The sequence below is a fragment of the Ovis aries genome, chromosome 19, assembly GCF_016772045.2.
Source record: "Ovis aries strain OAR_USU_Benz2616 breed Rambouillet chromosome 19, ARS-UI_Ramb_v3.0, whole genome shotgun sequence".
Classification (NCBI taxonomy): Eukaryota; Metazoa; Chordata; class Mammalia; order Artiodactyla; family Bovidae; genus Ovis; species Ovis aries.
Window position 1 is genome coordinate 21,175,324 of NC_056072.1, and position 27,320 is coordinate 21,202,643.

The 27,320-nt window shown below is 47.6% G+C and overlaps 1 protein-coding gene across 2 annotated transcripts; it reads right to left on the reverse strand.

Moving 5' to 3' along the window:
- On the reverse strand, positions 1–27,320 carry EDEM1 (ER degradation enhancing alpha-mannosidase like protein 1). Of its 2 annotated transcripts, XM_027958134.2 has the most exons (12): positions 26,708–27,320; positions 21,244–21,316; positions 18,030–18,133; positions 16,663–16,834; positions 15,455–15,638; positions 14,196–14,370; positions 12,122–12,242; positions 11,486–11,656; positions 9,406–9,479; positions 8,413–8,509; positions 6,120–6,323; positions 1–3,795 (listed from the first exon to the last, which is right to left on the reverse strand). In XM_027958134.2, exons 1-12 carry the CDS (start codon positions 27,217–27,219, stop codon positions 3,706–3,708), a joined length of 1,977 nt encoding a protein of 658 aa, XP_027813935.1. In that variant the 5' UTR covers positions 27,220–27,320; the 3' UTR covers positions 1–3,705. The 2 variants fall into 2 exon arrangements, with proteins under 2 accessions (XP_027813935.1, XP_042091857.1); XM_042235923.2 differs by lacking the exons at positions 1–3,795; positions 9,406–9,479 and having other exon boundaries at positions 6,297–6,323.

Genomic DNA, 27,320 nt, shown 5'->3' on the forward strand with positions numbered 1-27,320 from the left:
AAAAAAAAAAAAGAATTCTTTTAATAAAAATTACTCATAAAAATCCTAATAAATTTCCAAGAGCAAGATATTTCTTAGTACATTTATAAAAGAACATTTGGTCCTTTTACAAAAAGCTCCCTTTTAATTTAAATACATTTCTTATTTACAGATTACACATAAAATATCATCTTTAGTTGCAAAGCATATTGCACATTACAGACAGAAGCATTTGTGAATTTCAATAGGTTTTCCCAGAGATTCCAACTCTATATTTTTGTCCTTTTGTAAAAACAGATTTACCTTTCTTGGGCATAATAAATAAAAAATACAGCTTGTGTTTTGCTATTTAAAACTAAAAATACCTTTCAAAATATTATTTCTCTGCCTCTCAGAAAGAAGGAAGGGGGTAATGAATCGGGAAGGTCCACAGGTACTTGACATTCTCGCCAGATTCACATCCAGATTCAAGTTGGGAACACAACCCTGAGCCCTGTAAAACCTGGAGACACAGCCCAGACACCCCCCTCTTCTCACTTTCACAAGAGTCCCTGCCCTGCAGGAACAGGCACTAGAGAAGGAGCTGGATGTCTGGGAATGCAAAAGGAAAGAAAGATAAAGATTTTTTTTTTTTTCCCTAAAGTTCCTGCTCAGCCACTGTAGGGCTAGGGCAATCATCCAGACCGACCTGTTAACCAGCATTAAATTTGAAATCAGCAAAAGAGAAAGACCTCTGGAAAAAGGAATGTCTGATATTGCGTCTGTGAAACCCAAAGCAAAGGATGACAGTTTGCAATCATTCAATCAAGTGAACTAAGAAAATGGCTGAGGGGTGTTTTTCTTTGGTGGGGGACATGGCAAGGAGGTAAGAGAGGAATTCAGCTGAGACCCTCAGATTGCACCATGGCACTTATCCAGCCAGAGAGCTAGAGACTAACTTCCACCTGGACAGACACCATCCTGGAGCATAACTACCTAGAAAACTACTGAAGTGTGTGTTCTTGCCCTGTGACCCAGGACAGCCTCAGAACCTGGGGATGCAGAAGCTCTGAAGGACAGACTTGAACATGGAAGCTGATTTTCACCCTGGCCAGAATAATCAGAGAGCTAGCAAACACTTCCCTCATCACCTCCTCCTCCTCCAGGAAACAGAATCCCTCAGTTATACCATCTCAACCCACGAAGCCTGCCCTGGAATGATTTAGAACTCTGGGAGGATAGATTTCAACTCAATCCACAAAGGTGGCTGTAAGGTAGCTTCTCACAAAGGTTTGGCAAAACCATTTTCACTGAGTCAACTAAAGCGGAGTCTTTAGACACTAGCTGCACGTGGGAATACAAGGATGGTGCGGGCTGTTCCAAAGTATGGAACGCTTGGGATCAGGGTGTTCCCGGGGCAAGTCACAGAGCAAGGGACTTCCCCTGACACTCCTCTCCTCAGCCCTCCCCTCCCTGACCTCTTCCAACACAGAATGGAAGGAACAGCAAAAACCCTGCAGGACACATCACAGTTGTCGACATTCTGATCTTCAAAAAGAAAGCAAGATTTGAATGTGGCTCAGAGAACCTTCTCTTGTAACTAGCAAGAAATGGCATTCTGGCATCTATTCACTGAGGGCAACCTGAAAGCTTGGCAACCAGGGTGAGAATGAGCCCCTCACCCTCGGACTCACAACTGGTACAAGTCCAGGGCCTGGAAACTGAGAGGGAACATGTCTTCTGTCAACCTGTGGCCCTGAGATGCTTCTGAAACACTCAGGCCCTGGCCCCCGGTCCAGAGTGGGAGGGGCGATGGGATGCCTGAGCCCACAGGAGGGGGTCGTGGGTGTGTGATCACATCACCACGTGATCACAGAGGGCCCACTTTCTCCTCTGAGGTGCCCCATTCTCCCAAGAGGCTCACTGATAGTCCCACCTTGGCTTACCTGGAGAAAAGGCACAGGGCCCCTTGTGCATGTGTGTGTATTTAAATGGATATTGCGGTTTCAATGAAGCAATGAAAACATTGAAAATATATAGGATATTCTCAAAGAAAATTTTCTATTCAGTAGGTGAGACACTGTGATAAACAGAATGCTTCTAAAATGAACAAAAAATGTAGAATAAGAAGCATTTGATGTGGGTTTTTTTTTTCCTTTAAACAATTTGCACAGTAAATGTTAAAAAGACAGGCATTGATGACTGTGACATTTATTACTGAAAATCCCTTTTCTAGAAATCTCAAAGAATTGAATTATATATCCATTTTAAAAAACAGTAACACAAGTTTTCAAGAAGAATAAAACTCTTCTCTTTTGAAAGGAAATGCGATGGCTTACACAGCCCTCTCTTCTAGCTTTAAAAAGACTAAATTAAAATAAAATCATTTGAAGTGTGCCAGCAGTAACGAGGGCACCACACAGGACAGGTGAAGTTGGAGGTTTTGAAGAGACTTCCTACCCTCTCTGCGAAGATTCGTTTCAACCTCTGACGCTACAGGGAAGCCAAGTTCAGGGTTCAAGCCCACCTCTGCTTTCTCTGAGCACTCTGCACAAGTTCAAAGAGACATAGTCCATTCTCGCTAAGGAAATAATGACAACAAAGAAAAGAGGTGCTTTAGCACGACTTCCTTCGTATATATGCTTGCTTAAAATAGCAGGCTGAAAGGTAAGAATGGGCCAAGAAGTTTTCAGAATCTACCTACCTGATACCCTGTCCCATCCCCCTTTCACTGTGGTCTCACCATGGCAATACGAAACAAGCCTGCTAAAACCATAGCAGCAGCTGTGACATCCAGTGGCCCAAACAAAAATATAAGGCACTAATCGAAAGCCTATATTACACAGAGAAACGGCTCAAAGACACCAGGAAGTCATCTGGTCGTTTCTTTCTCCCTGACTTGGCTAATTGGCACTAGACACAGGAAACAAAAACAAAACAATCCCAACCCAAACACAGTCAAAACTGAGAATCCTTGGTTGGCAGATATAAGACTCAGATGATCACAGGTATTTTTCTCTCCCTAAAAGGCACCTGGTTCTGAAACCGTGGGAGATTCTCAGGTAAGCTCATGGGAAACAGAGACCACTACCTGGAAGACCTACTTGTCAGGCTCTTGAACGGTGATGTGACAACCTAAGAGACTGCCTGTTAGAATTCGGCTCCCTTTGTGAGCAGATAATCTTGTCACTGTGACAATCACACGGGGCACAGACGTATAACTGGATTTTTCCCCACGTGACTGACAGTCACAGGGAGGAGACCTGGGAAGGAGCCCAGTGATCCGGAGAGAGGATAACTAAACAGAATAAACAGAGCGGTCAGGGGAGCCGCAGGGCCTGTTGCACAGAAATTCATTCACAGTCCTCCGGTGGAGAGGTAGTCAGGCTGCAGTCACACGAGCGCGGGCAGAGGAGACGCGACTCGACAGACCCTGAAGCAGGAAGCTCTGAGGATCCAGCCAAAGACACCCTGTCCATGGTGCACATCGTGAGAGGCCAACTTCTACGTACCTTTCCACTTCAAAGTATATCCTTAAGACAAACAGGGCACTTTACTGAACAGAAGAGAAACACTAAAGTGTGCAAGGATCTACCAGATGTGCGCGGGGAGCTGGAAAGAAATTCCTACACCATCGTGGATGGCCAGACTTCCATCCTCCTCCACTTCAGGTTGGGTCTCGGCCTGGCCCGGGGTTCAGCTGTTTGGGGTCCGGTTTCAGATGGAGACCACACGGGGGAGGGCAGATCAAATCAAGCCCACCATCTGGTCAATCTGCCGCATGTAGATGCTCTTTAGGGGCAGGGCGTATCGCCTCTCATCAGGGACCCGATTGCACTGGAAAGAAAATCAATGCAGTACCATTTGAATGAGTTAGAACCCTGTGTGTTAATCCCTCAGAAGGGGTGACCAGATGACCTCCCCTGGGGTTTCTCATCCTGGCACTGTGGACTCTTTGGGCTTATCCTGGGCACTGCAGGATGGTTAACAGCATCCCTGGGCCTCTGCGCCTATATGCCCCTCACTCCTAACCCCCAGGACAACCCCCATTGTGACAACCAATGTCCCCCGACACTGCCCGATGTCCTTTGAGGAGCACAGGTACCTCCAGTTTAGGACCACTGATGTAATTTACAGATGAAGATGCGGAGACCAGGGAAACTAAAGACATGCACCCAGGGACTTCCCTGGAGGTTAGGACTCCATGCTTCCACTGTAGGGGGCAAAGGTTCGATCCCTGCTCGGGAAACTAAGATCCCACATGCGGCAAGGTGTGGTCAAAAAAATAAAGACATACACGCGTGCAAGTACAGATGGTTCGGACTAAAAGCTGTATCCCTTGGGTGTTTAATCGATCCAGAATTGCAAAAAGACAAAAAACTTTGGCTATTTGAAACCTGTTGCTTTTCTGAGTTTACATGATTAAGAGTGCTAAGCTTTCTTCTCCCTCTCTCTCAGAGGGGAGCTAAGTTTGCGAGCCAAATGTGCTGTGTGGAAGCAGTTTCCACATACATGCATGCCCCTCCTCAGAAAAACACTTCCCTGCTGCTCTTACTGGAACTCGCTTGCCCAGGGCCTCATCGCTGCAAGATCCAGACTGACAGGTCCTTCAGGTGGTCCCCACCCTCCCTCCCAGCTCCTGCTTTTTGTAGGAGCTGTGCCTTCTGCCTGTCCCTCTGAAACCTCCCCCTCATCATTCCAGTAGCGACTGAGAATCAAGCTCCCGAGTGAAGCCCTCCTTGGCTTGCCAGCAGGCTAATTCCTCCGTCTTCCATGTCCCAACAGCACTTCACACAGCCTCCTACTGACGAGCACTCGGCGGGGGCAGATCTCCGTCTGCACCAGACCCTGAGCCCAACCGGCACTAGGACCACAATGACTGGCCCACATCCCCGGCGCCTGGCACGACGGGATCTGGTCTGTGAAGCGAGCATCTCCTTCAGTCCAAGTCTGGGTTCCACCATGTGCTCTGCCGTGTGACCTGAACCTTTCAGTGCCTCGCTGCTTCCATCAGCAGACACATTGACTACCTACCCCTCCCAGGGCTGCTATGAGAATTTCTCATACCTAATTTCAGCACTTTGATTGGTGCTCAGCACATGCGAACTCTATAAATGCTGACTCTGAAGGTTACTTTTCTTTCTGCCCTTCCCTTTCCTTCTCAGTTATATTTTATTCATTTAACCTACACTCCATGGCCTAATGGAAATTTCAAGGACTTTGCTCTGCTCTGGCCTGTTGATTTAGTTCAGAGACTGATAATAAAGACTTTCAATGAGCCACGAAAGGAAAAAGTACAGTCTGGGATGAGAGGGCATGCCCTAACCCAGGTAGCCTGGGGGGAGGTGGCAGGACTCTTGGCAACTGAGGCTCTTCCTGTGGAGGAAGCTGGCATACAATGCATTGTGAGATCATGAGGTTTGTTCTATCACCGGATGCAGCGCCCACATCCAGACCATCCTGCTGGGCTCAAATCAACACAACTACCTTTGGCTGAAAGGACAGACTTGAGGATTTGTTTCCAAACCTTCCTCACTGCTCTCGGGGATAGTCCAAGCGTGCCCAGTTGAGCAGCGCCCCCCAACCTTTAAGTGAGGCCAGATACGTCTTGCACTTTAAGAATTTTTTGGCTCCACCACATGGCATGTGGGATCTTAGTTCCCTGACAGCTGGTCAACCATGCACCCTGCATTGGGGGAGCAGAGTCGTAACCACTGGACCTCCAGGGACGTCCTGACCCACGGGACGCTGTGCATAGGCTCCCTGGCGCTCAGGCTCCTGGTGGGGCTGGCCCACAAGAAGCTCCAGTGGATCAGAAGCGCTGTGTTCACTTTGCCAGCCCCCTCCCCACACAGTCACAGAAGCCCCCCCAGAGCAGTGGCTCCTGCCCAGAGGCCGCCCTGGGCACAGGCTTCTCTGCATCAGGGTTCCCATGACCACCCTGTCTGCCAGCACCTCAGCCCGGGGCACTGGCGGGCGGCTGCCCCCACGGTGTCCTTACACCCTGACGGCACCTACAGAAACGGCCCCCTGCTGAAACTTCTCAAATTACCCAAGCTGCGGGTGCCAGGAATATTCTGTCAGGACCCCTGAATGACAACATGATGAGGAGTGTCTTCTCTTCCTCCACAGACAAATCACCCCCAGAGACAGCAACTTACATTGGAGCTGGAGTTGATGACGTTCAGCTCCTGAGGTTTAGGCCTGTGCCCAGACTTTCCCACTTGGTCCGGCCCTCCCTCTTCAGAGAAGAACTCCTTCCACGGTGACTCCCGGAGATGTTCATCAACAGATATAATGTGTCCCTCAGTGGTAAACATGTATCTGGTTCCAGATTTGTGTACTGGGTTCTCCTCATCAAAGAGCTAGTGGGGGGAAAAAAAAAAACAGATACAATCGTAGCATGTTTGGAATTAATTCATAGGGGTGAGTCCAGACTACTTAGAGATAAGAATTTGCTAAGCTCTCAGACCAACCCAGGCTGTGAAGTGTGCATGCTAAGTGGCTTCAGTCAGTGTGACTCTTTGTGACCCTATGACTGGAAGCCAGCCCCGCTCCTCTGTCCATGGAATTTTCCAGCCAAGAATACTGGAGTAGATTGCCATGCCCTCCTCCAGGAGATCTTCCTGACTCAGGGATCAAACCCACGTCTCTTATGTCTCCTGCACTGGCAGGCAGATTGTTTACCACTAGCAGCACCTGGGAAGCCCGTGGGGCAGAATCACCAGTTATGTTTAAGTTCAGATGCCTGAACTTCCCTGACCCCATCTAGGCCTAAAGGTTAGAAAGCCCAGGGCTAAGGCCCCAGTGACACTAGTCTGTATAGGCCCCAGATAATGCTCCTCACCCTGCTCCCCTGAGAGTTCAAGTGCTGGGACTCAGGAACTGGCCCCCACCTCAGCCCTAACCTGTAAAAACTCCATAGAGAAGGAGGTACATGGCTGATTCTTCACTGGATCCCCAGGGTCTGGCCCTGACACCCATTCCTACATGGGCTCTGTGGGAACAGGGCACCCAAGGCAGCCCCTTCCTTCAGCAATGGGCATGGGGGTGAAGAAAGGTGCAGCAAGGGCATCTAGAAAGAAGACCTAGCCTAGTAGGGACAGGTCAGAGTGGGAAAAAGCAGGTGTGCAAAAAATGACAAACGAAACAAAATGTAGGACAGATCTCTTCAAGATGGGAAAAAACCTTACAGGCATCTCAAGTATTGCACAAATGAGAAAAAAGCACTCAGCAGGAGCAAAGGAGAAGAACAGGGCCAGCCCAGGTTCTCCCCCTCCCCCCATGACCAGACCGAGTTCTTTCCCTTCAAACGCCCTGGGGGTCTCCTTCATTCATTCGCTCCAGGATTTGCCCCGTGAACATCCTAGACGCTAAGGGTGCAGGACGGGATGTCTGGAAGAACCATCTGAGCCACTTGGCAGAATGACAGACTCCTGGGCCTGCTTCTGAAGCTTCCAACTCAACATAGCTCTAATCTTAACAGGGTGACTCCAACCCAGCTGCCCCTGGGCTTGGAAACCACTGAACTAGATATGGGGAACCTATCACCACTGATGGCTATCCCCATGCTGTTTCCCCACCAGGACGTCCCGACCTTTGGAGCCTAGAGAGCAAGAAAGCAGCCTCACGCCCTGGTGCAAATGCCTCACACGTCCACGGCTGAGTAGCCAAGTGGAAAGAGCACTGGACAAGGACTCAGGATTGGTTGTTCAAGCCTCGGCTCTGCCACGTCACCACCCCCAGAACCTAAGCAAGACCCCTGACCTCCCTCCGGAGATGGCAGATCCCAAGGGGAAGAATGAACACCGACCAGATGATCCCAAAGGTTTCTTCCAGATCCAAAAGTTCAGTTCTACCCAGACAGGTGAGCATGTGTGTCTGGACAGAGAGCTGGCTGGGCTGTGGGTCTCACGGGAACACACATGTCAGGGAAAATGAGATCTGAGACCCTGCTCTTTTCCTCAGAGGAGCCTTCCAACCCCCAGGCTCACAAGGGTCCTCTAAGAACTGCTGTCTGCACTCCACACGCTGCGTGACGCTAGGTCTCCGTGTGTGTGTGTGTGTTCTGGGCAGTACTTCCTCCATGAGGCCAGGAACCACAGAGGACACATCAATGTGCTTTTTTTCTGACAGGGTGGCACCCCTGGGCCAGCGAGATGCCCAGCACGGAGCAGTGCCTGCTCATGTATGTTAGATGGAAGGCAAACGGCATGCCTGTTTGCTGCATAGCACAGGGATATTCTCTGTGATGCCCTACAGGGTGGGATCGGGGTGGGGAGGTGGGAGATTCCAGAGGGAGGGGACATACGTATACTTATGGCTGATTCATGTTGTTGTACAGCAGAAACCAACACAATGTTGTAAAGCAATTATCCTCCCATTAAAAAGAAAAGAAGGCATGCCTGCTTTCAGCAGAAGAAACACTCTGGGTCAATCTCACAGCACACGTACCAGATACAAGTATTTACAGGTCTCGCTGAGGAAGAAGCTCTCCATCCGGTCCTCCTTGGACTTGTCGATGACATGATGCAGCGTAGCGTAGCCACACCTACGAAACAATCGTCCCGTCAGTCCCACGGTGCTCCCTCCCACCTGCTCGTTCATTTAAGAGGCAGAAGCCATCTATTAACAGAATAACCAAATGATCAACTGCCACAGGGGAAAATAAAATACGGTGGGTTTAAAGGCTACCTTTTTTGTAGCCTCAACTGACTGACTGCAAATTCGTTAAAAAATGGTCTGGCAGCCAAATCATCAGGTGAATGGTGGGGAAAGGGGTACAAGGGTGGTGGAGAGTGTTTGACAAAAGCATGACAAGACACCAAGAAAACTGATTGCCAACAAATTCCAAAGGACTGATTTACATTTCCTGTCCCAAGATTTATAGACTGACTTCTCATTCGGATGGTTTAAAACAGTATTTTCTAAGAAAATATTTATTTTCTAGGTTTATTTATTTATTACTAGGTTAAGAAAAGCAGGTCACAAAATTTAGTTTTCATACACATATACACACATTACAGACATATATAAATGTATAAAAAAGAGTGTAGGACTCTATACTTAAATGCTAATGGTAGTTATCTCTGCACATGGAGATCACAGTCATAATATTCTACTTCTATATTTTCTATACTCCCTTAACTTTTTAGTATATGTATTTTTTGTATAACAAGGAAATAAGTTGCTTAAAAAGAGCCCATAGAGTCCTCTGGAACTCTACAGGAACAAAGGCGAAAAACAATTTTTTGTGAATTAAAAGAATTTTTTAAATTCACACTATAATGGGCAGGTTCTACTACACAAAAAGTAAGGAATCTCCCTGCAAAATTAACATTAAAGGTCTGTTCTAAAAAGTAAAAACACAAAATAGAATATTATTACCCCAGAACGACTCAAAATAAAAGTGGTCAACAGGAAGAGGAAGGAACTTAGGAAACTAACTTGACTTTTGTGTACTTTTCCAGACTCTGCAGAATGTCCATTCCTACATGGAGGTAGAAGGGATTCTTGGTTGCCTAGAGAGAACATGAGAGAATGTGATCCAGCGGGGCCTGGGACACGCCATCCACACACACGGTGCTGCCTGCAGGGCTTCCCCGAGGAGGCGGGGTCACTTTATCCTGCAGGGTCTCGCACGTTAAAGGACTAAGGTATACTGTGAATTCTGGTCAAAGTGCACCTCCAGCCTGCTTAACTTGAATGTCAGACTGGAGATGGCAAGAAGGCCTGCTTCCAGGGCAGATCAACCCCCTGCCTTCGGCTCTCCTGATCCCCACCATGACACAGTCCTGCATCTAAGGACAAATCCAGTTTCTGTGTTGTCTCAGAACTCTTCAGAAACATCAGCCGCGAGCACAGGAAAACAGGACTTTGCCTCCATTCCACACGCAGCGCTGGGAAGAACTGCTGGACAAGACTTTTGAAGCATCTGCAGGGGCCTCCACGCTCTCTGTTCTCTAATCGCCCCCAGGACGCAGACCCGGGGCTGCTGCCTCTTCTGTCACAGGCTCACAGATGGTTTTGTGAGGGGAAGAAGAACTCTCTGGGAGGACTAGACCTTCCTCCCGAAACTACTTTAAAAGTTGGGGGAAACCTACAGCCCATTCCCAGTGCCAACCCCGCAGCAGCAGCAGAAGCAAATGACCACAAAGTCCCTGTCTCTGGATTAGGAGAGTGCAGGGAGAGGGCAAGGCGGTAAAGCCGAAGATTTCTTTGGCTTCTAAGAAAATAGGCAATGTGAGGAAGAAGCTGCAAGAGGAAAGAAACAGTGACAGAAGCCAAGAGCCTAAACCCAAGGGCAACAGACCTCAACTTACGGGGAGGCCTCAGACAGTGCCGAGTCACCCCTGCAGCATGAGTGGCCTGACTCGGCCCTGAGTCCAGGGAGGCTGAGTCATAGGCTGGCTCCTCCTCTGACAGGTTACCTACAACTCACGAGGTCTCTCTATCCCCATGAGGTCAGCTACCAGCTGCACAGGATTTCTCCCTCTTGTAGAAGCAAATGGCAAGGATTTGGTGTTTAAAAAAAAAAAAAAATTATTGAATAAATCTAAACTACAACACTGGGAATTCTTCAGTGGTCCAGTGGTTAAGAATCCACCTTCCAATGCAGGGACATGGGTCTGATCCTGGGTCAGGGAACTAAGATCCCACATGCCACGGGGTAACTAAGTCCATGTGCCACAAGCACTGAGCCTGCACACTCTGGAGTCCATGCTCTGCAACGAGAGAAGCCCACGCAGCACAAGGAAGACCCAGTGCAGTCAAAATGAAAAAATAAAAATAAACTACAACACTAATCCTGCTGGCAGAGCTCGTAAGATCTCCTTGCAAGGGCCTGCCCACTACGCACATCATTATACGGCTGCTGAACACACGGAGGGCCAGCCTCTCAGAAAGTGAGCAGCTCTGGGGCTATATTTGCAAATGGCTGACAGCTCTCGGTGTATACATATGCACGGCGTGCACAGAGGTATAAATATCTGCCTTAAACTGTGGGGGAGAAGATTCTTCAGTTAAAGTGACATTTCCTCTGGCATTCAAGTAATTTCACAAAAGAGAAAGACTGTTTTGTTTTTTTTTTTAAGGATTAAACAAAAATAGGTATTCAGATGAATCCCAGGTGATTCCCTTTCCAGCTAAGAAACAGACTTCGTTCATCTGAATAATTTACACAGCCCAGGGTTCCACAGTACATGAGGACAGAAATGCATCACCCCAGAAGAGTTCTTTGGTCCAATATATTTGGAAAACAGTGAGTACTAAATCTGCCTCTTGGCTGTTTTAAGGATGGGAGAAACAAGTCCTGGAGTGAAGACAGAAGCCAGCTTTGCAGAATGTGGGTCACACGTGTATGTGACCATGGATGCCTTCCCTGTCCTGTGGAACCACAGTTTACACTCCGCGCTCACCAGGCTCTGGGCTGGCGGTCACCCCAATAGTCACTGTGAAGTAACTTGGTTCTCCACCTGCCAGCAAGCACTCCCTGTGAACCAACTGCTCCAGGTCTTCCCAGCAGTACCTGGTAGAGGAGATACGTGGACTCCACCAGTTCGGGCCTCAGCGGGTAGAAGAGCACGTCGGGGGCCTGCAGCTGCCAGTTGTACCTCTCGGGGAGGGCCCCGTAGCGCTTCCAGATGGCGTAGTAGAAGGCATGCAGGCAGATGGCGTCTTCCACATCTCCTATCAGAACCTGCGGGAGAGACGCAGGGCCCCAGGCTAGGGTGGGGCTCTCACAGTGGCAGGATGTGACACATGGGCCCTGGGCTCCCCCTTCACCCACTGGCTATCTGATCCACAAACACAGCTGGAGACAAACCCGACCCAAAAGCTGCCTGTGGGGCAGACGCCACCCCCCATCTGGCCATCAGCACACATCCCTGAGGCCTGCAGAGGACAAGAGGCCAACTCCTCATGAGCAAAGCATCGACAACTGAGAGATGGACCGTCCAGAAATTTTACACCCTTTACTCTTCAGGCATGGCTTTGTGCTGGTTCAGTGTGGAGTAATTTTCAAAGAGAATAATGGACACATACTGTGCCATGAACTGCCCAAATCTGAAGGAGCCAGAGAACATTCTGGAACCATAAAAAGAAAAGAGGGGGCGGAACCCTTTCCAATGACTTCTTTCACTGAGCAAATAGAATTGTGAAATACCTGCAGTCCAGGGAAGAAGGCCTGCAGAGAGTCGATCCACGTGTTCATGAGCTGCCCACTGAACATGTTCACGTTGACATAGAGGGGCGGGTCCCCTTCTCCCTCGTTACAGGCTTCCCGACTGAGGAGCCAAGCAGAATGGTCAGAGAAAAGGAAGAGACACAGCTCTATCCCTGTTCCTCCATCAGCCCCCAGCGGCTTCACTTCAGCAGAATCAACATCAACCTTTGCTCCCAATACATTCTTTAAACCTTTGGAGATGGACCCCCTCTCCCTGTCAGTACAGTCCTCTAGCAAGAGATGACACCTACTATAAGACAAAAGTTCTGAACTTGGCCATCGTAACACACTGACTTGTCACTGCACTTAGCAGAAAGCACTTTGACATGCAGGTTTGACTAATATTTCCATGTAATTTGGCATATTTTCCAGCCAATGCAAAAGCATTTCTGTACAGGGCTTCCCTCATAGTTCAGATGGTAATGAATCTGCCTACAATGCAGGAGACCCCTGTTCGATTCCTCGGGTGTGAAGATCCACTGGAGAAAGGATTAGGCTACCCACTCCAGTATTCTTGGGCTTCCCTTGTGGCTCAACTGGTAAAGAATCCGCCTGCAATGTGGGAGACCTGGGTTCAATCCCTGGGTTGGGAAGATCCCCTGAAGAAGGGAAAGGCTACCCACTCCAGTATTGTGGCCTGGAGAACTCCCTGGATTGTATAGTCCATGGGAACGAAAGTCGGACACGACTGAGCAACTTTCACTTTCACTTTCCATTTGGTATATACAGTGAGTCAGTTTTGACCTGAGTGGGGAAGCCTAGTTCTTTCTGCACAAGAGTCTCATCTCTAATAGAATCCTACACCATGGGGCCTGGGCCTGGAGGAGCACATCAGAGCAAGGAGCTGAGGGACTACCACTCGATTTAGTAAATGCAGGGGCTTTAAAAAGCGAAAAGGACTGAACTCTGGCCAAACAGCCTCTTACCTAAACACAGCACTCACATGTTCGTACAACAGCTAGGGCGGAAATGTGTCTGAGAAAATCCTACCAAGCAGGCAACTCAGTAGCTGTCACTTGCACTGGCCACTTCATAGATGCCAAGTGCACAGGGGAAGACCCAGGAAGAGAGAGGAGGCAAAGGGCAGAAGCTGCTGCAGCTTCAAATGGCACTTCTCTGCCATCCTGAATGCACAACCGACAAGCAGCAAACAGTACTGTTTTCAACAAACACGCCATTTCGCTGTATAATAAAAACTAATGCCACACTGTAAACCAACTATACCCCAATAAAAATTAATTTAAAAAGATAAAAAATAATTACTAAGAAAACAAACATAGAGGAGAAAAAAAAAATGTGGTACCTGTCCTCCCTCTCATCAAGTATAAAGACGGAACCTAACTTCTCTGGAAAGTGAACCAAAACAACTGTGCTACAAGACAGCTCTACGTACAGTTAAAGCCTGAGAAACCCAGGGAAGTGTCACTCCTTGCGGCAGCCCCCAGTGACCCCTGCCTCTGGGCTGTCACACCTTTGTGCCGTCCCTCACACACTGCATCAGCCTTGGTCTGTGTGACCAACAGTCCAGCAGAAGTGCTGGTTGTCATTCCCAGGTTAGGGCGTGAAAGCACAGGGCGGTTTCTGGAGGGTCTCTTTCTGTCTCTCTCAGACCTCTCGTTCTGGGGCAGCCAGCTGCCATGAGCCGCCTATGGAGAGGTCCATGTGGCAAGGAACTGAGACCTCCGGCCACAGCCAGGGAGCAACCGAAGCTTGGCAGGGAGCCCTCCAGCCTGGCCTGAGCCATGACATGGCTGCAGCCCCTGCCCAGAGCTTGTGGGCGACCTCGTGAGAATCGGCAAGAGAACATTCGCTGTTTAAGCCACTAGGCTTCAGGGTAATTTGTTACACAGCCGTAAAGAGCCAATACACCACTTCATCCCCAAATGACCAGCTAACAAGTAGGAGGCAGTAAAATGAGGCCAGAGACCAGAGCCCGTGAATTGAATACCTCAAGACACAACTCAACTTGCTACTTGCTCAACGGAACAAGGAGACAGGCGGTGAGGAGACATACCCTCTTCTTAAGTAGTTCTGAATACTCTGATATGCAGCATTAAACATTTCTAGGTCTTCTTTTTCTCCAAAGAGAATGTAAGATTTCAAGAGGTATTCATAGAAGGAGTCCAGTCCGGCACCCAAGCCACTCTGCTTGCCGACCCAGTGGCCTGTCTGAATATTTACAACATTGCCTGTGAAAATAAGTGGAGCTCATCAGAACCCAGGGCTGAGGGGCAGGAGGCCTCCTACTTCAGCCCCATGTACCTTCAGTACCTCCTCAGTACCTTCACCCCGCACAGGGAAGAGGAGGCAAGGGTACAAGGCCTCTTGCATGATTTGACACATGGAAGGAAGACTGAAAATATCTATATTAGGATTTAAAAGTGCTGTATACAAAAGTTTCATGTGACAAGCTGCAAGGGCTTATGGAAAATTTTAAAGTTGACAGTTTGGGGTGACACTGGGTGACAAATGGGGCGACTATTTCATTTTTCGTGTTGTTAAAAAATTTGTGAGAAACGAAGGAATAATCGAAAATCACTTTTAAATGGCAGTACTTTTGCAATGACACTCTAGGCTCCAGGACCCCCAATCCAGTTCCCTCCCAGTGACAAGAAAATATTTCTCAAAATAAGACAGTTATAAGAGGCAACAACCTATTTTAAGATAATATCTTGAGCTAGTAAAATACTAATAATTATTGAAGATAAATAATGAGTACATAGGGGCTCATTATTCATGACCCTTTTTCCTACTTCAGTAGGAAATTGAATTTTTCAGTATGTTTGAAATAATTTTTTAATAATGTCTTGACCAAAATTCTGGAGGAAAAACAGAAAAATCTAATACTGGTTTAATCTGGCTTTCAACCTACTATCACACAGTGAGATTTCCGTAAAGGAGAAAGTCACTCTACCAGTTAACTCTAAATTCCTATATTTGGAACCTCATACTGAAGCAACATCATTTGCCTCTGAGGCAGCTCTTTTTATAGCATTCCCATTAACAATTATTTTCAAGTGGAATATGCCAAGGGATTCAAATCGGAAGGGAGCCCTCAGATAGGAAAAGCATGATTCCACGCCATCAAACCTTCCAGCCTCCCTCTAAGAGAAAAGTCACACGGAGAAACACTGAGGGGACCCCTCTCTGAGCTGCCAATTTTCAGGTTCCATGGCACAAGGAAAAAGGAGTGGAGAGGAGGAAGGGCCCCAGAGAAGAGGAAAGGAAAGGGGGCGATGCTCTCGGCACCAGGACCTGACAGCGTCCCCGCACCTAACAATCCCGTGTCGCTGCTCCGCAAGCTCCAAAGGGCTTTCACTGCACGCCTGGCCACCCACTCAAACGTGGAATCCCCCAGCAGTCGGCTTAGAATCCCAAATTCCACCAGGAGGGAGCCGGCACCGGCCGTGCACGTCTCATTATTGCTATCCGGAGGAACGCCTGTCTTTAGATTCACCTGGGGACAGAAAGAGACAAAGGATTTGTGGCAACAGTCAAGGAACTCACGTGGCTAGGAGGCCAAGTCACAGTGACCACACTCCACTAAGGAACCAAGCTTACTGCAGGCTGAGTCAGCCCCTGCCTCCTGCTCTACACCCGGGACAAACATGGGAACGAGTTTAAGACACACAAACAAGATGATACGAACACCAGAGCCCCGTGTTATTCATAAGAGCCAGTCTTGGGGGAATCACATAACACTATTCATTAATACGCCTCTTATCAGCAGATTTCCAGGTTCTCTTCATGGTTATGCAGCACCAGGCTTTGGCATGGGGGACAAAGGCAATCTGTGGAATCATGTAGAAATTGTAAGTGAGCTGCTATGAAGCCAGTCCTGCTCAGCAAACATGAACAAATCTCAGGCTGGCAGAGAAAGGGCACCCAGCGAGAGCGAGACAGCCTGTTCTAACATGGAGGCTCCTGAGGTCTGGCAGTTCTCCACTGGTTACCCAGAGCCTGACTCAATTCCCAGAGGAGCTCTGGGCTCAGCAAATCAGACACCACAAAGATAGAATCTTCTTCCAGATCTTGCATTTAAATCAGCAGCTAACTTACTGGTCTGTACAGGCTTTATTTGAAAGGTCCCGGTGAAACAACATACACTGAACTCCTATGGTATAGGTGTGAGGGTGTCTGGGGAAATGGACCCAGGTCAGAAATGAAGACAAATTCCCCTCACTGTTTTGTTGTAGCACAGGATACAAACCCCACCTGTAAAAGGGGCTAAGAAGACTGAGCAGAAGAACATACCTTCCTTAAGAGCAAGGATAAGTCAGATATGTCCTATGCCCAGCACACAATAGGTGTTCCGTAAAGGCTGAATGAGTTAAAACCGATGTATATCGTATTTAGGGCTAAATTCTCTCAAGGACATGGATTTCCTCTCCCACATCAGCCCCACTCCTTCCCACAAATAAATTCATCAACAAAGAGTGTTCATTCAGTCAGGGGGTGAGTTATGGAAACCGTCCACCTACCCGAGGGTAGGGGATGCCAGTCTTGGTGTTTTCAAAGGCAGGGAGGAGCCTCACGGCCAGGTCATGAGCCATGTGCAACAGCTCGTTGTCATAATCCTTAATCGTCATGTCGCCAAAGGGCTGCTTGGAGTCGGTTATTATTCTGTGGGCAGAAAGAAGGCTCCCCAGGACCCTAATGACAGGAAGAACAAAAGAATAATAATCATGTTGGCTGTCCAATCTGGTTCAGAATGACGGCAGCAGGCTCGAATCCCCTATGGACTTAGCACTGCCTGAATCAGAGGGCCTGAACTTACTGACCCCCTGACATTCTTTCTGGCCCTTTACAGGGGACAATCAATTGCTAGCAAAGCACACTACTGAAGGGAGAAGGTGATCCGTTCATCTGAGTCTACTGAGAATATCCACTTCTGGTGATAACCTTGGTTGGTCATCATCATGATCTCATCACAAGGGAGCGGCCTCATCAGTCCCAGCATAAATATCACTTTTTAGTACTAATAAACCACTCTTGGTTTCTCTCACTTGGGGGAGAAAACTCAGCCAAACAAGAAAAGAGAAAAGAGCAAGATAACAAATACCAAGTAACTCTTGTAGCTCTGGCTGCCAAACAACATGAAATTCTCCAACTTCTGGTGCAGAGGCAAGGAGAGGAAGAGGAAGAGAAGAGGAGAGAATGGCCCACTGAGAGGCGGAGGCCACCAGCTTACATCCCCAGCCCTCAGGGGCCATGAGTTCATGTCCCCTCCAATGAGCTGAAGTAGACTGTGACATTTTTCAGAACTTTAAATAAACGCTACATCTGGAATGTTATGCAGTGACACAATTTTCAAAGTTTCAGTGGAAGAGGAAAGCCGTCACAGTCTATCAAACTAAAAAGGTGAGATATAAAGGATGAGTCAATACATTAGAGGGAGAGATGGAGGAAGTTAGGGGGGTAGGGGGGGAAGGAAGGAGAGAGAAAGACACACAGGGAGCAAAGTGACCCACATGGTCAGCAGTGGTTTTCTGCAGGTGGTAGGTGAGATGAGAAACTGATTTCTTCAGAAATACACAGGGGTTTTCCTAGGACACAGTGAAGGAAATGAGACCACACGTAAAGTGAAATCATGAAAAACTCTTTTAAAGGGACACCTATCTTAAATACACATTAAAGTGTCTTTCTAATCAGCCCCAAATGGAATTACTTTGAAATGGCCAATTGTTTCAGTTTTGATCCATCCAAAAGAGATGAGAAGGGGACACTGAGCCCACAAGGTCTACATGGACTCCCCAGCTGGACCCTGTGGCCCATGAACCCTCACAGGGATATTCCCCTCACTCACACACACGAGACCGGCTTTCAGTCTGTTTGACAATCCTTTTACCTTATGGTGGCCTCGAAGACCTGGACGGTGGAATCTTTGTCAAAGGAAACTGTGTTGATCACTAACTTGACTGCTTTCTGGAACTCGGATGAATTTCCCATTATCTTTAAAAAGAGGAACACAAGCCATTATGACGGCATGAAATGACACTGAGGTTACATGATCGCAGGATCTGGGCCACATCATCTGAATATGTGTACGTGCTGCGGTTTTGCCACTCATGGGAGAGAAACACAAAAAAGACCCGTTATCTCTTAGAATACATTCTGGGACAGATGGCAAGCCCATTTCCACCAAACTGAACTGTATCTGCAGATGGCAAAACTTTGACAATAACGCCTCATAAAATCATTAGCAGCCGTCACCACCCCTCCTCATCCTCCCTCAGCTTCACTCTGATTATTTAGCAAAGCAGGCATTACAGTTCCTGAAGTTCCTGAAATGAGTTAAAACCAATCCCCAAATAAAAGAAACAAAAAACACGATATTCCCTCTGTTCCTCAAAGAATTCAACAGCTTGGGCGCTTGGCTCCCAGGAGACTAAAACATCTGGGAAACTGACTCTTTGCTTGTTACCCAGATGTCTGAACACGTTGAGAAATAGTGGTATTATCTTTGGGAGGACAGCATAAGGCCAATGCCATTCAAAACCAACACAACACGCAAGTAACCAGCCTTATGTCCTCTGTGAAAAATATTCTAGAATTATGATTCCTATTTTTGGGTGTGTGGATATGGTATCATTCCAAGCTTCTCTCTCTTATGTGAAGTGCAAATTGAGCATAAAATTTGATAAATTAACCAGAACTGAAATGTTTTCATGCTGTTCAAAATTTTACGACCACCCTGGGACTATAACGACAGCATAAGGACACATCCAAAAAAAAGAAAGAAAAAACAAATGGTGCCATTCAGATACTACTTTTTCAAGTGTTTCTTATCTCCTAGTATTTATTGATCTAGTGCATCTTTTTGTCTTTTTCTCCCCCTCTTATTTTGCTGTTCCATGCAGAGAAAGTACAGTTTCTTTTCTGGCTTTTAATTTTGTTTTTTAACAAGATTATGCAATCCTGCTGCAAATTGCATAAAGCAGTCAAGGGACTGCTATTGTCTGAGTGTTTCCCAAATACACCTGTTACAGTTTGTTTAAAATGTCAGCAAAAGCAAAGGGAAACCTCAACAGAAGTAACATCTGAAAAAGAAGGCTGCAGTGTACATCAAAGACCAGATATTTCTACTGTGAAAACCACAGAAATGGGTCTATTTCCCTACAGATGTTCACCAGCAGCAGAATCTGTTAGCAGCTGCAGATGCTGATATGAGCTCAGAGCACATGCAAGACAGAGGAGGAAGGTTTCAGGGACACCTTGTAATTTACCATTTTAGAAGCTACAGAACAGAGTAATGATGCTCTGAAATCATTCACTCAGGCTTAAGAAGAGCTGGGTTGGACAGAAGCATTACTTCTTTACTGTAAAACTTCTCACAGCCTTGAAAAGGCTGGTGTCCACAGTGGCTTTCTAAGAGTGGGCAGACTGGGAGGATTTCTCAAGTTCATTTGAGAACAGAATTCTCCTTTGCAGGAGCACACCCTTGGAATCTGTGTTGGGAAATGTCAGATGCGTCAAAATTCATTTTCTTAACATCTATTTGTACTCCCACCATGTATCAGACACCATGAGGTGTGGACAGAGTGCAGTGATGAACAGGGGCAAGGTCTCTGTACTTCACAAGCACGGCAGAGAGATATAAAGATACAACGGGACCAAATGAGAGGGCTCAGGGAGAAAAGGTGGCCTTTCATAAGCTAGATATATATATATGTCTTAGGATTTTTTTTTTTTTTTTAAGCAACATTTGTAGGCTGAGTTAGCCTCTGGTATCTTCAACGAGTTAATTCTAATTAGGATGAACATGCTAGTCCGGGTGGCTTTCCTGGTAGGTTTAGCAGGAAAGAATCTGCTTGCCAATGCAGGAGACACCTGGTTTGATCCCTGGGTTGGGAACATCCCCTGGAGAAGGAAATGGTAACCCACTCCAGTATTCTGGCCTGGAGAACCCCAAGGACAGAGGAGCCTGGCGCGCTATAGTCCACAGGGCCGCAAAGAGCTGGATACAACTGCATGACCAAACAACAGCACTAGTCTGGGCCCATTCTGATTGGTGACGGTGGATACTGACAGGCAGCAGCCATCTCTTGAGAAGGAGAAATTAAACAGAAGGGAAACTAAACTGCTGTGCAACTACAGCCTGGGAGCACGCAACCCTGGACTTCCTGCAGACCGTGAGCCCAGGAGCACACACAAAGACCACCCAAGCTCTCCCCAGGTTCTGGTAATTTTGCTGCTGGCCAAGGTCTAGGACAGCCGTCATGCAAACTTAGCTGGAATTACCCAATTCTAACTCCTGACAGTTTTAAACTCTTTTAAGGACAGTTAAAATGCAGGATTGGGAATTGGCTAGAGTAAAAATTTTCTAATGGTGAAAGTGTGCTGAAACAATGAAGAAGAGCCAAGAGGCAGTAAAATTAGGTTTATAAGGAAACTTTAACATTCCACTGGAACTACAAGCCCTGGCCATGATGCAGAGCACGTGCACAGGGCAGCCTGGTAATAAGAACCGTGCAGGGGCCGGCCTGTTTTCCACGTGCAAATGTGTCCCGAGGTCTCCAGCTGAGGGAAACCGATAAGGCCTGAGGAGGTAAAGGCAGTCTCCGAGTTGGCAGCCCAAGTCTGGAGTGGGCAGTGTCCACATGAAACTCAGAAAGCAAAGAACACAAGAGTGTTCACACAGAGGGTCTCTTGCAGAGGCTGGGACCAGGGCTTGGACCTGCTCTCAGGGAGTCAGGAGCTGTGGGACCTTTCAGGGGATCTTCTCTCCTGGAGATCTTGACTTTCACTTTGAAATCTTAACTCCAGTAACTGTAAACTGGTTCCTTTAAGGAATAAAATAGTGGGAAACTGGGACAAAAATAGGTTTCCCCAAAATAATCACACTGCCTTCTCCACATTTTTAGGGGGATCACATTTCCCCTCATTTCACCTTCAGTGTTTATCTTGCTCTCCGTGTTAAGCTCATTAAACAACAGCTATGAATACATTCTGAGTATCACATTTCCTGGAATTCTCATCCCTGGGGGGAAGCAACAGTATTAACTCCAAAATATCTTAATTAACTTCAAAAAATAAATAAATAAATAAGGCCGAACACTTACTGCAAGGGTATCCAACGCATCAACCAGAGTAAGGGAATAATTCCCTAGCACATCATTGATGTTCAGATTTGAGCTGAAAAAGAAATGAAAATTACACAAAGGTACTTTAAAAGAGGGGGGAAAAAAGACAATAAAACTAAACACTCATTAGAAACTAAAATTGCTGGAAGCCTTTATTTATTCAGGGACTCCTGTGGATGGATCAGTTGGGCAATGGTCCTTCTGCCACACAAGGGACAGCCTCTACGGAGTCGCAGGAGAGCAGAGACGCATGCATTTATACTATGGTATAAAAAAAGAGCATGGAACAGGAAGCAAGGAGATGGAAAGCAAGAGTCGTTGCTCTGTCTGAGACCCAGTTGTATCGCCATAGATGATCTCTCTGTCTAGCTTCAAAAAGCTCTGATTTCGAAATCATTAGGAATGAAAAAGGAGAGGCCCTGTCACATGACCTGTCTGTAACTAAAACTTGAATACAGAAATCAGACACTGTGTCAGATTACACACACAAAGCAGCAAATAAATACCTCAACTACCGTCCCCATCTCACTTATCTGCCCTTTGGGCGGGGGTGGGGGGGGGGGGGGGGGAATAAATTAACTGCTTTCTACATTGTTTCACTAACATCTCACCCAAAGAATCCCCCCAACCCCCACTCCCACCCCAACCCCACAGCTCCATGAATCTTGAGGAGTTTTAACAGGATGGAATTTTAACAGAAACAAAGGCAGGGCTTCTCTTATCGAGAGCTGTCTTAATGCTTCTGCCACACACCTCCTGCCCCACAATCAACACCCATCGCCCATTCTGAAATCATCTTCAGACGCCAACTTCAGGACCGCAGCGAGGTTAACTGACAAGTTGTTTGTAACACTAAAAAAAAACCCACCAAGACGACAATAACATATCTGGGAAAGGTGGGGATGGAGAAAGACTGAAAGTCATCAAGTCGGTTTGACAAACTCTAGGGGGCTCAGTTGTTCCCATCCCATTCCTGCAGACCCAGGAAGTACTAATACCTGCAGAAGCTTGAAATGATTTGAAACTGAGGAGAGAAATGAAAAAGACGTACGTAAGGAGGGAAACAGGATGACTGTTTAAAGGTTATGCGTATCAAAGACCGAAGTGAAAAAGCCCTCGTTTTATTTTCAGCAACTGATGCTCCGATATTATGATATCTTCCACCCAATCCCCAGACCACGTTACCTACTCCTTGGGTGTCTCTAAAGGGTCCTGTCCCACACTCCTGGGGACAGCAAGCATCTCTGTGCTCCTAACGCGTTCTCTGCTCTCTCAGAGGCCTCTTATCTGCCTTAGCTGGGGCCCACATGGCGTAGGCGCAAACAGCTCCAACACTTCACATCTTCTCTTGCCTGAACCTTAGTTTTATGTTGCTTATGCCACTTAGTCTAGGGCAAAGAAGGTATAGCAAAACTTTACCTACATTTTGTGCAGCAGGCTATCTAGAAGGGGCTGTCTAGGAACCAGAGCAAACCAGTGTCTCACAGCCATGAAGCCAGCACACAGCACGGCTGAAGAACTGCACCTGCTGCTTCTAGCTGTTGATTCTTTCTAAACACACGTACACGATTGTAAAAGGTCCTCTCAAGACAAGAGATGCGGGTTCAAATCTGCACTTCAAGGACGGTGCCAGCCAGAAAGGGTATAGGAAGTGTCAAAAGCTGGAGAAGGGCAAACAGACAGAGAGATCCTCAATTCAACCAACTCCAGATCATTCTCCTGGACTTAAATATTTACCTCCCTTGCTCTGCTGTTCAGAAACAAAGAGCTGGCTCCAACCACCCATCTCAGCAGAAAATGGGGCCCCTCATCACTCAGCCTCCAGGTTAGATGTTGGGTGAAGTGCGTGTGACCACCTTCCCGAGCAATACCCTCTTCTGCGGCATCTGTCACCCTCTCCACCTGCCCCAGCCCCTGGAAGGAGTGACTGGACTGGAGCCCTGTACTCCGTCCCATGTTTTACTGTGCTTTTCCTTTTAGGACATAGCTAAAAGGGACTCAGGTTTAAAATACTTCTCAATAGAACACCCTTGCAGTTGCTGACAAAGAACCAGTACAAGAGCTGTCACAGGAAAAACTGTATTTGTGATAACTGGCACTTCCTTCTCTCCATTCAGTCAGACAAATCCACTCAAAAGATCTAAGGCATTCATTAAAACACCTTTAAATTATTTTCTACCATATCAGGGCTTCCCTGGTGGCTCAGCAGGTAAAGAATCCCCCTGCAATGCGGGAGACCTGGGTTCGATCCCTGGGTTGGGAAGATCCCCTGGAGAAGGGAAAGGCTACCCACTCCAGTATTCTGGCCTGGAGAATTCCATGGACTGTACAGCCTATGGGTTCGCAAAGAGCAACTGGGCAACTTTCACTTTCACTTTCTTTTCACCAGATCACTGATACACACTCTTTTCAAATGTGCCAAGAGAGAAGAAAAGAAAAATGGAGAGAGGAAGGAAGGAAAAAATAAACATCACAAAAGCCTCTTGGCCTAACACCACCAAACGATCAAGATTCCATTCAGGTTCTGTAGAGACCTTCTTGATCACCATTCAGCCTGGAACTCAAACTTCTGGTACAGGGAAGGGTATTTAAGAATCGGTAACAGGTTGGGCTCAGAAGTGCTCGTCTTTCCACATAAGCGGCTGCCAAATCACAACGGCACTCCACTTAATTCATCATGTATGGCTATATTCATGACCCTCATCCCACTTTGAACTTTTAAGGTTCTTCTCAACCCAGAACAGAGAAGATGGAGAGAACTTTGGCCTTTTATAAAAAACTTCTGGTGATGCTGCTAACAATGCTCACATAGTGTGTTCAAAATTAAAGGTATGTGTTAAAAAAAAAAAAAAAATCCCCCCACATATACTTAACCTGCTCAGAAATCTACCTGGTGCTGGGTAGGCACACAGGTAATATAACAAATAGTCCCTGTGTTCCAGGGATTTGATAATCTGGGGAGACAAGACACAGGGAAAGGAAGGTGAACTCACAACACTATTCAACTGTCATGCGATATTAAAACGTGGAACAGCAGCTTCAAGGAAAGGACCCAAAAGGAGAACTGAGTAGATCAAGGACAGTCATCTTCAAACAGTTCAATGACGTCATGGAAAAAAAGACTTGAGTCTGATTCTGGACAGGCCAGGATTTCAGGAAGGAAGAGGAATGTGGAGGAGCCATCCTAAACGAGAGGTGCCTAGGAACCAGTCCATGTGGGAGCCAGTATAGGTTTGGTTTGATTTGCTTTCTTGTTTGAACTGCAATAGCGTTGGGCAGAAAGCAAAGAAGGGTCACATACCCAAGGTCTGAAATAACATTGTTGGTTCATGAGACTGCAAATTTTTAATGTCCAGATTTACTTGAAGAGACCTGAATTTGGATCCTCCAGCCCAAACTGGGGATGTGAGAGGAATCGAGTTTGCATAGTGATCTGTAGCTGGACAGAAACAGTTGCTATTTTTAAACAGTGTTCCGGTTTTATTTATTTCATGTCAATACTTCTCACCCTATCTCCAGTCAAACAAGACAGGCAAGTTAAGCCTTAAGTAAATGTGACTAAAAAGAAAAGACACGTATGTTTAGCACTCGCATTTCATTTCTGTACTTTTTACACATTATTCAAATTGTTATTTTATTTTTTACATGAATCATGAGAATTCACTTGACAACAATTATAAGAATACATCTGCTTAAAATAATTATCTGGAATATATTTATTACGGGCTATTTATTTCAGAGATGTAAATGTGGCCTACTGTTCCCTCAAATATACTAAAGTGTGAGAGCAGCTATGTTAAAGGAAAAGGAGGAAGAAAAATCAACTTTTCACTTTACAAATAGCCAGGGTCTACTCAAGGCCGCCATAATCCCAGAGCTCTTTCATCTCCTCAAAGACACCAAGGCTGACTAACCAAAACGTTTATTATTAACCTATGGGCACAACTTCTCATACAGTATCCCTTCGATATTTCTAACTCCGTCTTTCCAATAGCAACGTATCTATCTGTCTCAAAGCGACCTGACTCCAACTTATCCAGACTGTCACTGAACAGTCAAACCAAATCAATCATCAGCATATGTCATCAGGAAGCAAAGAAAGTCAGTTAAGCAAAACAACTCAATTTCCTCCAATCTGGAAGAGTCCAGTAATATTTTTTAAATTTTTGAATTAAAAATTTTCTCCCCAAAAAAATTGAGATAGAAAATACACTTCTGTGTATAAAGCCTGATACAGTGAAACATGAAAAAATAACTTATCAGTTTCCTACAATTCTAGAAAGGCCCAGTCCTTCTAAGTTAACCCGGGATGTGCCCATGGCTTCATGAAAAATCATTCTCTCCAAATGCAATTTAAAACAAGAATTTGTAGATAATCAAACCATTTTTAAAACTCTTCAATCCCCTTTAGTGTATGGGTTCCTTTTTAGGACCTAAGGACTGAACTTGGCTGCTTCTCATCAGGTGAAGGAAATCACAAGCCTCAAATGTCCAAAGAGCCCAGCAGGCCAACTCCTCCAGTCCCACCCGAGGGGAGCGACCCACAGAAACACAGTCACCTATCCAGTCTAACAGGGTCAGTGTCTGTCAAGGCACACTGGTTCCCTCCAGCTAAGAGGTCCTCAGCTGGGAGTACTGTTCTCTTGGACTCTGAGGTCAACAGCGGTGACCCTTGAGCTCAGCCTCTGCAAACACGGTTGACAGAACGGGAGGACTGGCAGACCTTTCCTCACAGCTCTGCCATGAGAGTGAGGGGGATTATGGGACAGACCCTACAGGGCAAGGAAGGTCACGCTGAGTATCAGGACCCTAAATCTGGACCACTCAGTCTCTCTCTCCCCCTCCCACCTAACCATCCTCAGCCTAAGGAGCAGTCCCTGTAATAAAGGAGAAAGACTGTAGCCCTGTTCTGCCTACAACTCACTGCATGGCTTTAAAAGTCCCTTCTCAGGATCAACTCCTGAATTTTTATATTTTTATACAGTTAAGTGGAAGTTGGCTAGAAGTGGGGAGATAAGAGCTCGTCTTGAAGGTGCATTTCAGTTTGATTTGACGTTCACCTGGAGAAAGGGTTGGAGATGGATGTCTAAGCGTCCCCCTCCATCCCCGGCCCCCAGCCCAAGCCAGTCCTCGGTAAGTGCCACTGTCCCTTCAGATCTCTGGGCCTCAGTTTCCCCATCTGTAAAAGGGCTCAGGTGTCCAGTAACTCAGAGATTCCAGGGGAATCAAGACAGAAGACAGCCACCGGCCCATCCACGCAGCCCCCTGGCCCAGGGCGACCTCAAAGTAGGTGAGCCGAGACGCCAGGCGCTGCCCCCGGGAAACTAAACACCCGGGCAGCGCCGGAGGAACCCGGAGGACCCAAGGCGGCACCCGCCCGGACGACGGAAGGAAGCGCGTGCGGCGCGCGCTCCGGGGCGTCTCGCCGGCGCGGGCTACTCACGGGTCCCCGCGGTCGGGTCCTCGCCCGCGGCAGTGGATGGGGTTGAGCTCGTCCTGAGGAAAGGCGTGCGCCATGTAGTTGTCGTAGCCGAACACGAACATGCCCCGCGCCAGGTCGCGCATCTGGGCGCGCAGCTGCGGTGGGAAGGCGCTGCTGTAGCGCTTCTCATACTCGTCCCGGCCGCGGCCCCGGCCGCCCAGCACGTAGCCCCAGTGGGCCGGGCCGCACACGCCCTGCCCGGGCCGCCGCGGAGCCCGCCGCCGCCTCCCCTCTGCCGCCCCGGGGGCCGGTGGCTGCAGCCACGACGGCCCCGACAGCCCCCCGGGCCGGTCCGCCGGCCCCGAGGCGGGAGATGCGGGGCCGTCGGGACCCCTCAGGCGCTGGAAGCCGAAGCTGAGCGGGAAGCGCTGGTAGAAGCCCATGCTGGGCCCCAGCCCGAAGACGAGCCACAGCACTCCGTGGAGGCCAAGCCGAAGGAGTACCAGCCCCAGGACGAGCGCTCGCCATTGCATGGTCGCGAGGGCGCCGCGGGCATTATTTTGAAACGCGGGGGGCCTTCCCCGCCGACCACCGCACCCCACGCCCGCCCCGCAGCTCCGCTCACTTCCCCTTT